Raw genomic sequence first — 12511 nt, 5'->3', positions numbered from 1 at the left:
ATTAGCTCTTTTGTAGGAGAACGCGTAAAGGACGCATGAAAGACAAGGTTTGTTTTTTTTTTCAAGTAGAATTATATATATTTGTTAACACATATTGATTCTTCGGAATATTCTACGGCAAGACGTATTAACGTATAATATAATTTTTAATTGAAAAGTGAGATATTTCATATAAAAATCTGAAATATCTCACGAATTATTGATTTTTTTTGACATTGTACCGTAATGTTTTATTACGCAGAATGTTTCAAAGGGTCGGTCCATAATAAGAAATATACAATTCGCGTAAAGGATACAAGTATTTTGTTTGTACGAAATTGAACAAATGTACATTTTAAATACAAAACTTCTGTTGCTTTCTGTAATAGATCGATTCTTCGAAATATCCTGTCTAACAAAGCATAAAAGTGCAATGTCAACCAAATCGTGAGATATTTCAGATTTTTAAATTAAGTATTATATCTGTGTATTATTGTAAACAAGTCATATTCTTTAACACATCTTTAATGGAATATTTTATAGCAAGAGCGGGATTCAATCATAATAATTTTTATAATAAACACTAATCCATCCAATGACCAATAGTTAGACTGTATTTGGCACATTATTCAAACAAACTAGCTAAAAACTAAACTTTTATATTTAAAAATCTATGAGGTATTTTTTGCATTAATATTTCAAAAATGAAACACATATGTACTTTTAAGTTAAACTTGTGTAAAGGTATTTTTTGTATAATGTAATATTTTTAAAGTCAGAATAACAAAGAAAGCAACTTTACAAGTTTATAATTTTACAAGACACAGAAAGTTTGTCCATATTGTTCACTAGGTGAACAATTGCCATTCTTCGAACAATAAAATACACATAAATGAAACCCAGAACAAAAATTCTATGGCTTGGTATTGGAAAATAGTATCAAACTCTACAAAAAGAATCTATGTCACAAAAAAAGAAGGAATGGAAATTGAAAAACCTTCTAAAGAATTTATGATAAAAACAATCTCATAAAATATATTTTCAAATGTCTTTGCATGAATTTCATAATTTCATACCTACTTTACTGTACAATCTTGTGGTATTTCATTTTATCCTTTTCATTCATGGAAGTGAAGAATGTGTAAAGTTGACGTAAAATTAGGAGCTTGTTAGCAGAGCTGCTAACATTGTGAACCATTAGCAAATTAATGACAGAATTTATGGAGTCTCGGTTTCGTGAACTACACGAGGACTTGTCAAACTTTCGAAACTCTCACCCAGAAATTAGAACCAAGTCCTCGTCGTTACTCTCAGAGTTCCTTCACGCGGGCTACCTATACTTGTATGATCCTAAAAACTTGATTAAATCCGATAGCATTTCCCCGCGAACACCTTATTCGTTACAACTATCTCATTTGACAGCTGAGTTACAAAAGAATTGACTATTTAGTCGTAATAATAAGCTTTTTCAGACTACTCGGCACAATAAATCACTAATTAATATTATTTAGTGCATTTATAAATTGTATTACAGGTATTTATTACTAGTGCATCTTACAAGCGTTTATAGGTGATTATTGTATATTTCATTAAATTAACTAAACTTGTGTATTAAACTAATTAACTAAACAAAGTGTTTCCAAGATGCAAACATAATAGGTAGATGTAGTTACTGTGGAGATACATTTTACAACTGAAATTGACACTTTCTATTATATGATTTCGTGTAGCATGTTGTATCATTTTGTTTCTTTCTTTCGATTGAAAAACGAAGAATTTCTAATAGTAAGAAATAACAGCGAATGAAAGTTAATAAAATTGCTATTAGATTTTTATTTAAAAATTCAGTTACACTGATACATCATCACTGCTTTTTAATATTTGAAAAGAAATTTAAGTTATAGATAAAAATTTAGGATGTGAATTTAGTCGACTGTGTCCTTTATGCAATACATATAGTATATCATATTTCTTATGAATTGTGTTGCATATTTCAAAGCCATATTTAAAATAGACAAATTACTATATTGCAATTCTGCACTAGTCCATGAATAAATACTAATATTATTTTAACTTATAATAAAAAAATTAAACTTTATTATAAGTTAATATTATATATAACATATAATAATTAATAATAATTTGTAAATATAACCGAAATTATTACAAGGATTAATACAATGCTCCAATAATACCGAAAGTTAAAAATCCACGATACGCAATTGTTAAACATGAATTAAGCAAAACAAGTTTTAAATTTGGAAAAAATGCTATCGAATCGCGTAAACAACAATCGCCAACGAAAAAAAGACGAAACGAAATAAAAAAAAGGATAGAAAGAAAATAGGAAAAAAGAGGAAACTCGATTTGTTCCCGTGACGAGGAGAAACCGGAAACACGATTTGTACGTACGATCGATCAAAACCCTCGTCTGGTGGGATCGCGGCCGACGTCGTTCCCATCGAAGCGATTCGATGAGCTAACGCCAACTTAACGCTACACACCCCACTGAGCCGCACTCGGTCAGATAACTCGTGGATTTTCGAGCACCGTGCAGATTCCCGCTCGCTCACTTGTAGATTCTTCGATGATTTAATTCCTATCGACCATTTAACACGTCACTTTGAGACTCCTGCCGCAAAAAGGATACCGTAAAAAGATTGGTACTAGCTGACTTATTATATTAGAATTGTAGGAGTTGAAGAAAAAATTATTTTATTTATTAGCAGACTGCGGATGCTTATACAAATTTACATTTTTATGAAGGCGCCTAAAGAACCTAGACTGAGCAAAGGTACATGTGTGTTTCACCTAAAATATGTTATTTATTATTTATATAAAAAAATTATTATGCTGTATATATAATTTTTATGTACGTAATATTATATATTTCACATAAATGTTATTTTTATATTGCAGTATTTAAGAGATGTATATAGACTTTTGCGACTGACTATGTTATTGCTATACCTTCTCACCTTAGTGAACTTCTTGAGCAAGTAGGAAAAGCGTTACTTTTGCAAGATTAATTGTTTTACGAAAAACGTGTTCTCACGTCACGCTTTTCTTCACCACGTAATAGATTGATCACAGATAATTCACAATAACAAACGCTCTATACGATCATTTTAAAGTGTCGATTTTCATTTGACGGATGGAAGGGGATGAATTCGCGGAAAAGGGTGAACGTTGTAAAGCGTAAGAGAATGGAAATCAATACGTGAAGTGAGCAGCCAGTTTCAGGGCAGGAGCCTCGGTGTCGGCTTTAGAAAGCCTTGAGACGTCGTCTGTTCATCCTCTTTGGACCCCCTTCCGTGTTAAGAGAGCTCGAGCAAACGGGAGGAAGCGGAGGAAACTTGGAAAGACAAGGAGAAAGAGAGACCACGGTGAACTTCCATTCAGGACTAATGGGGTTAAACGCCTTAGCCATCAACCGAACGTCTCCCTCTTGATTCTCGGACGTTTCGATTCGGCCTCACGGCTATTTCCCAGTTCCTAGTTTCCTGGACCATCCTCTCCTTCTTGTTCTGTAAGGCTGGTATAATTTGCCGGGGTTCACTGTGCCGCGAGTTTCGCGAGTTTTCGCTTTAAATGCCTTGTATGTGGTTATTATACGTTGGGGTGGTACTATAGTGTCGTATAGCAGGAAATTTGGCGTGAAAGAGCACGCGTACAGGTGGATCTTCGTCTCAGGATAATTGGTTCTACGTTAATGTGAAATACATATTGTTTTGTGTTTGAGATTAGCATATTTTTAGTTGACAATTATAGCGTATTTTGAAAGTATTCGTACAGTAACAAATTTCAATAATATCTTCATAGTTAATAAGTCAATTTTTGTTATATTTGTGTACTAAAACTTATCTCTTTTTTGTTATCATGAACTTAATCTTGTACGAATAAATATTATACGTGTGTATATTATATATATGTTGGAGAAGCGTCAGGAATAGGGTAGTGGGCGTTTGATAAATCTTCATTGGAATTGGTCATCGTTGTGTTATAACGAAGGTACGGTCTGTTAATACGAGTATGGATACTACCGATTCGACAATCAACCACAGTGGTTGGGCACTTGCGATACTAGTGACGTTGATCTTAGGCTCGATAACGAATCCACGGTCAACGGGATGATAGATATACTTGCTCACACAATCGAACTCAAACGTGTAATACTCACAGATCGTAAGGCGCTACTCTCTTCGTCGATGAGATCTCAAGAAAGAATGACTTTTCGTCCCAATGATGCCACAGAGGAAAACTATGGTGGGGTGTGTCTAAGGACACGAGATCATCGGATTCGTCGAGTATAGCCCTCGTTCCGAAAGTAAGGGAAATTGACGTCGCTGTCAATTGGTCAATTTGGGACAAAGACTGCCTGCCCGTTTGAAGAACCTTAATTACCAAAAACCTAGGTTTCATAGCGGGTCCTCAGGCTGAATGAACTTGTGCTGTGTAAGTGCATCAACATCCGAAGGAACCGTTGGAATGTTTTACTGTCAAGTATCTCTATAGGTATTTCTTTTAATGAGGTTCATACTATCACTCCATACCTTTGTTAGACGAAGCGTCCGTCCCGTTGACCGCGGCTACGTTCGGCGACTGACGGTCGCCTTGAGCCCAAGTTTATTATCACAAATCGCAAACAAGTACAATTGGGTAGAATGACGGCAAATTGTTTAATTACAGCTGTAAACTTTAATTACAATTTTGCGGATTTTCCTGAAGTTTCAAAGGGAAGGCTCCGGTGTCCTCTCATCTCCGACATATATATATATATATATATATATATATATATATATATATATATATATATATATATATATATATATATATATATATATATATATATATATATATATATATATATATATATATATATATGTGTATTATTTTGCGAATAGTAATGTGTTTTTTGTGAAATTCATTTCGGAGATTTCTAAGATTATGTACTATCTTTTGGTTGTTAGAATGTTGTAAATTGGCTACTGTACGGATACTTTTTATGGTCACCATAGTTTGGAATTAGTACTGATTAAATCCATTTAAACTCATTATAAACCCATAAATAATTGAATCATATAAATTCATTATGTACCCGCATAAATAATTGAATAATTATTCAATAAAAAATTGTAGAGACCACCATACATGATACTTGATCTTTCGTGTTAAAGTATGCTATAAGAAAATATTTTGTTGAAAATTCAATATTGTACCCTATTTATAAACATTATTATTTACATTTGCACTCTAGTATATTAGTAGTCTGTATACATATATGTATATTTATCTTTTAATTGAAAATGTAAACAGTATTTATCTCGAATGAATAAATTATTTTTATAAAATTAGCAGTGAACCCGATTGCAAATATTTTTGTTATAATCGTCTCTTTAATAACCTTTTAAGGCATGAACGAGTAAAAGACATAGGTGCATAAAGGAGAGAAGAATTTAATAAACGTGAATTAAATTCCTTCAACGAAGATATATATTTTCTTTCTTTGTTTTCTGTTATTCGATATTTGTCGGAATAAAACTTTTGTCTATATAATCAGTGAAATTAATTTCTCTACTACTATTAAGATGATTATTACCTTTTCGATTATCAAATAAATTATTTAAAAAATCATCGTTCAAAAAATCATATTTAGAGAAGATATATTTTGCATAGGTACATTTTCTTCCTTGCGATAGAAATCTAGGAATTATTATAGTTAGTAAAAATTTATAAATTTTAATTTATTATTAATATATTATGTTAAATAATAATTATTGAGATATGTATAATTTTATGTACTAGGCTAGGTTAGATGCGTAATAGTAATACTTCTATGTGAATATCAGTGTGTGGAGGTATGTGTGTGCGCGGCGCCTCGAAGACAGATGAATGTAAACTGTTCAGTCGGTTAACAGTCGGGTATGGAAGAAAGTGTTGAGGCGCGTGCAAGGGTGTATCGATGAATATCTTAAAAATCTTCCATCAAATAAATATATAATTATTCTAATATGAATTCCAAGTGTAAATTTAGTGACCCTATAACATTATTTCGGCTATTAAGATCCACAATTCTCAACAATAATAACATATTGTTAATAACTAAGTTTTATAACATTACGCATAAAATATAAAATACACTATTTACGATGATTAGAGAATTTATAAAACATTCATTATTATAAATGTTCTCACGATATAATTAAAATTTAAATTTCCAAAAAAATATCTTTCTGTCTCAATAATAAAGTATTAAACGTGCATTAAACGTTAAAAATAAATTTACGGAATTATCTAAGAAGAAAGATTCAAAATCACCATATTTTTTCGAAAAAAAATATTTAAATAATGTTCTTTCAGAATAGCGAAAGAAAAGTTAAATTTCTGGTACAGTAATACAAAATTTAACAAATTGAGTGTCATTAAGGCTTAAAGCGATAGTGCTGTCTAAAGGTCATTCGCCATATATTGGAATAAGAGATACATTAATTTTTATTATTGTTTATATGTAATATTATGCTTCTACGTATTATTGTGTGCATAATAACAAAAATTAATAAAAATATAAAAATATAATATAAATATAATATAACATAATATAATATAATATAATACAATATAAAAAAGAAACCGGAGAAATTTACCTTTGTGTGCCATATCGTCAGCGGTGACAGAGGCTAGGAGGCCGGTGGCGCCCGGCCATGGAGCGACCGCAGCGCCCAGCTGCTGCGAAGGCAGAATCTTCGGGCCTTTAGGCACTTCCGGTCACTGAAACAATTAAATTTTTTATTTCAAATCACCTTCACTTTGATCACCAACAACACATTCAATTCCACGACAAACTTCATAACTTTTCGTGTAAAATATTTATTAAGGAATTTATTTAATTATCGATGTAGTTGGAAAGAAATTCGAAAAATTATTCAAATTATTGGATTTATATTTGTTACTTTACTTTGAAATGGATATAATAATAATTAATATCTAACTAAGGATAATTAATTTTTAATCATGAATATATAATATTTTATTTAATAGTTAATAACAACTAATATTTAGTATTGCTTATGGGCCAGTGTCCGAAGTTTAAGTAAATAAAAAAGATATCTAATGTCGAATAATAGTAGATAACTAATATTAGTTGTATATTATATTAACAATGTAACTAATAATATAATATCCTAATTAATAATACGATAATAATACTGTACTAATTTCTAATAACTGATATAAAGATGATAAATGCAAATTTATAATACCGTAAAAATAAGTATGTAGAACGAAAACTGTAATAAATTCTGTACACGCGTAAAGACTTTTTAAAACTGTGCCGTGTACGACTTCTGAGATTAGACCAGCGCTACTTTCAAAAATGTGTTCGCATCACTGACACCTGTGTAAATTCTTCTCATTTGCGAGTCACGCAAGTGTGGTTTCACTATCTTGAAAATAATCGAAAACACGGTGTTCTACGACAAGTGTCTATTCCACAATTAAACAGCTGTTGTAGATTTCGATATATCTAACGTTAATAAAAACCTGTAATTATTTGTATAAGACAGAAAATATTTATATACTGTGATGTATTTACATATATCTATTGTATACACTTACAATTTTGATGTCGAATTCTTTGAGATGTTAATTATTATGCAAAACGCACCTTTGAATTAATTATTTTTAATTAGTTTTGCGAGTTTTGTGATTTAATAATAAAATATTGTGATAATATTTAATTTATACACTTATATATCTACATATTTATACATACATATAAATATATCTATATCTACATATTTATATGTTGGAGAAGCGTCAGGAATAGGGTAGTGGGCGTTTGATAAATCTTCAGTGGAATTGGCCATCGTTGTGGTATCACAAGGGTACGGTCTGCTAACACGAGAGTGAACACTACCGACGCGACAATCAACAGCGGTCGTTGGGCACTTGCGATACTAGTGACGTTGGTCTTAGGTTCGATAACGAATCCACGGTCAACGGGATGATAGATATACTTGCTCTAACTCAAACGTGTACTACTCACTGATCGGAAGGCGCTACTCCCTTCGTCGATGAGATCTCAAGAAAGAATGCAATTTCGTCCCAGTGATGCCACAGAGGCAAACTATGATGGGGTGTGTCTAAGGACATCGGATAAGAGCATCGGATTCGTCGAGTATAGCCCTCGTTCCGAAAGTAAGGGAAATTGACGTCGCTGTCAATTGGTCAATTTGGGACAAAGCCTGCCTGTCCGTTTGAAAATCTTAATTACCAAAAAAACCCAGGTTTTATAGCGGGTCCTCAGGCTAACTGAACTTGGGCTGTGTAAGTGCATCAACATCCGAAGGAACCGTTGGAATGTTTTACTGTCGAGTACCTCTATTGGTATTTCTTTTAATGAGGGTCATACTATAACTCCACACCTTTGTTAGACGAAGCGCCCGTCCCGTTGACCGTGGCTACGTTCGGCGACGGATGGTCGCCTTGAGCCCAAGTTTATTATCACAAATTATTTTAATTAATTATTACCACTGTAAACTTTAATTACAATTGTACGGATTTTCCCGAGGTTCCAGGGGGGAAGCTCCGGTGTCCCTTCATCTCCGACATACATAAACATATTTGTCGGAGATGTAGAGATAACGGGCCTTTCTTTTGAAATTTTGGGAAGACTCCCAATACTTTGGGCTAAACTGTTTGTTTTAGCTGTTCATTATAGTATTATAACAGTGAGCTTGAGGTTAAGGTGACACAACTGGTCACCGAACGTAGCCACGGTCACGGGATGAACGTTTTATTTCACAGTAGAAGTACCAATGTTGAGGGACACACGTTGTATTAACAAACAAGTCCCGAGGCGGGAGCAATAACGGCTCTACGCGAGTCTATCTAGTAACAGTGCCTGGAATTTTGTTGATAACCCTGATCAATATGCAATTGACAAGTGTGAACGTGTCAGTCTTTTATTCCTATGATCACCTTGGAGAGTTTTACACAACGTCAGTCGGTCAGTCTGAAAGATACCGTACGTCATAGTAAACGTCATTTCGAGTTTAACACATATCCAATTGTACAAAGAGTTATCCCGTTGACCGTGGATTCGTTTGAACCTAAAACATTGTTTATTTAAGAGTGACTTATTACGTTACACAGTTAAACCTTGTTGAACAACTTCTGTACATATCACTGTAAATATAAACCTCTTTGAACAACTACAATTGCTTGTCCTTATGAAGAAACACAAACTCGACATCAGAAGTGGGATCAGAGCCGTTTTTGTCCATGCGAGAGCATATAACAATCATGCGTGAGTTAATACGGACGCTTGTGTCAGAACCGGGTGCGGAAACGAAGAATCTATCGCTTCCGCGTTTAACCCTGAAATCGCGGGTTCTGACCCAGCTGCATGGTGTGCAGTTGTAAATCTGATCATGAAAGAAAATCCCTTCAAGACAGTGTGTTATATTCTGCTTTAAGTTGTGCTCTAGAAGGTTCAGCAGCACAATGGCTTACGCAAGTACTGGTTGGAAGAGATATTACTTGGACAAAATTTTAAAACCTTTATACTGCGCGTTTTGGTGGTAAAGAAACAGCTACCTCAGCGCTTATGAAGATGCTCATGAAAAACCACTGAAGGATGAAACCATGGGAGCTTTTGGAATTCGACTCCGTTCCTTCTTGAAGGCGAGGTGGGAAAATTTAACTATGGCTGAGGTGATCAACGCTTCCGTACTTTTTCAATTGGCTTCGCAAGATCAGCGTTTTGAACGGGTTGCACTTACAAGTGATATTAAGACTGAGGGTCAATTTCTAAGTGAAATGAGAGCTTTCTCTTACGCAAAGAAGAGGCCGGTGACTTTTTCAGACAACTTTTCTGCGGGTCCCGAAGCTAAACGTCATAAGCCGCCGGATTACCGGATTAAGTGCCACTACTGTGGTAACCTCGGACATAAAGTGATGGAGTGTCAAAAAAGGATAAAATTTGGGAAACAGAGGAACACATGAAACCCGGACGATAGTCAATCAGCCGCAACATCGAAGGTGACATGTTTCAAGTGTTGAGAGGAGGGTCATATTGCGCCCAGTTGCCCAATGTTGCGGAAAGGGAAAAATAACGACAGCACACCGAAAGGAGGCAGTAACTCCAAAAACGAGAAACGGGTCGATTCCTGTGTAACGGAAGCTTCCATTGGTAAATTAATTCATCTGGGTGAGTCGTATCCATTTTGCTTCGACTCAGGGGCTGAGTGTTCAGGGGCTAATTAAAGAATCCGTGGCATTGAAATTTTCCGGTAAAAGAAAGACTAATACAGTAATGATGCGTGGAATAGGAGATACCTGTGTTAAATGTACTTCGCAAATTTTGTCTTTAGTATGTATTAATGGATTTACATTGGAGATAATTTTTCATGTCCTTGCTGATAGTCGCTTAAAATATGATATAATGATTGGTCGTGAAATTTTGAGCCAGGGTTTTGATGTAAATGTCACTCAAAACAGCATCGCTATTAATAGAGCAAAAATAATTAGTGCGTGTAGTAAAGTCAAAGAAAACGAGATCAATATTAATGAGGTCGACATTGATATTGTAAGGAATGATAAAAGCTGGTTGATTTCTGTTCTTGAAAAATTCAAAGACTCATTTATTACGGGTTTTCCACGAGCTCGCGTTAATACGGGACAATTAGAGATACGATTAATAGATCCTAACGTCACTGTACAAAGAAGTCCCTATAGACTTAGTGAAGAAGAGCGAAGACTCGTACGCGAAAGAATAAGCAAATTAATAGAGGCGAAAATTGCATGGCCCAGCAATTCTCCTTTCGCGAGCCCCATATTACTTGTTAAAAAGAAAGATGGCTCAGAGAGACTATGCGTGGATTACAAAGAATTAAATAAAAACACGGTTTCGGATCGGTATCCTTTACCTCTAATAGCGGATCAAATCGCGAGATTACAGAAAGCTAAGTACTTTATTTGCTTGGATATGGCTAGCGGGTTTCATCAAATTCCTATTCATCCAAATTCCACGGAGTATACAGCGTTTGTTACTCCAGACCGGCAATACGAATACATAACGATGCCGTTTGGGTTGAAAAATGCACCGTCCGTCTTTCAGAGAGCAATTCTTAAGGCCTTATTCGTACGTAGTTGTATATTTGGATGATGTACTAATTACCGCTGATTCGATTGACCAAGCTTTAGAAAGATTAGATATCGTATTGAACACCCTTGTGAACGCTGGATTTTCTTTTAATTTCTCTAAATTTTCTAAAAACTTCAGTTCTCTATTTGGGTTGTTATTCGCAACGGTGAAGTTCGCCCCAACCCGGGTAAAATACAAGCCTTGAGTGCTTTATCCGCTCCGACGACCGTTACGCAGCTCAGGCAGTTTATTGGTTTGCCTTCTTATTTCCGAAAATTCGTTGCAAAATTTTCACAAATAATGAAGCCTTTATATGCACTTACTTCCAGTAATAAAAATATAAGCTGGACGGATAGGCACGAAAAGATAAGACAAAAAGTAATATCAATTCTCACCGATGAACCAGTGCTGATGATATTTGACCCTAAATATCCTATAGAATTACATACCGATGCCAGTTTAGATGGATACGGGGCTATTCTGATGCAGAAGGTTGAAGGGAAAAACAGAGTAGTGGAATATTATAGTAAAAGAACTAGCCCTGCTGAATGCAGATACCATTCGTATGAGTTGGAGACGTTAGCAGTAGTTAACGCTATTAAACATTTCCGACACTATTTGCATGGACGAGAGTTCCTTGTTGTAACGGATTGCAATTCTTTGAAGGCGTCCAGCAATAAAGTAAATCTAAATGACAGGGTTCACAGGTGGTGGGCATACTTACAAACCTTTAATTTTAACATTATGTATCGGGAAGGAAAACGAATGGCTTGTCCTTATGAAGAAATACAACGCGTCCCAAGAACCAGCGCCAACCCGACAAACCCGACATATTCATGTAAACAGAAATAAACTTCCATTGGGATCTCAAATGCTTAATAGGAAAAGGTATGTTTCGCTCTCGAAATATTCAGGTACATCTTTTACTCCATGTAAAGAAACTGTAGGCCATTTACTTTATTTACTATCTTATTTTCTATACCATTTGAGTTTCCAATGTCTTATAAACGCACAAACATACATAGTCTATATATGAATAATTTCAATTTTATTTATATATTTGTAAATAGTTATGTTATGAACTTAAATGTATGTTTGAAATTTCCTTTGTGCTTACTTGAACAAATTAAAATGATAATAATTTACATTCATCAACATCACTCTCACGCCTAATTAATAGACGTTCATTAATCCGAATGGCAGGAGAATCGTCTCATAATTACCTCCGGTAACATAGCGTGTAACAAACATTGAAAAGGTGTCCCTGCGTTCTAATTGGCTCGATCGCGGAACAACCGTGGCTCTAGAAAAGGCACGACTTGTTGAGCAAAAGAATCGGCATCCTATGAGAGAACTCAAGGGCACAATGCGTTCCTCTGCGCATGT

The 12511-nt window shown here is 34.5% G+C and overlaps 1 protein-coding gene across 3 annotated transcripts in view; it reads right to left on the bottom strand.

Annotated features, from left to right (window-relative positions):
- Positions 1-12511, bottom strand: part of LOC126867245 (paired box protein Pax-6-like) — a 154924-nt gene that overhangs the window by 128688 nt on the left and 13725 nt on the right. For all 3 annotated transcript variants that reach the window (XM_050621497.1, XM_050621498.1, XM_050621496.1), the window contains exon 2: positions 6624-6747. In XM_050621497.1, coding sequence (XP_050477454.1) covers positions 6624-6636 — 13 coding nt within the window. In that variant the 5' untranslated portion in view covers positions 6637-6747. The remainder of the gene's footprint in view (positions 1-6623; positions 6748-12511) is intronic.

This window comes from Bombus huntii, chromosome 7, assembly GCF_024542735.1.
Source record: "Bombus huntii isolate Logan2020A chromosome 7, iyBomHunt1.1, whole genome shotgun sequence".
Taxonomy (NCBI): domain Eukaryota; kingdom Metazoa; phylum Arthropoda; class Insecta; order Hymenoptera; family Apidae; genus Bombus; species Bombus huntii.
Note: the sequence above shows the minus strand (reverse complement) of the source record. Positions and strands in the feature narration are given on the sequence as shown.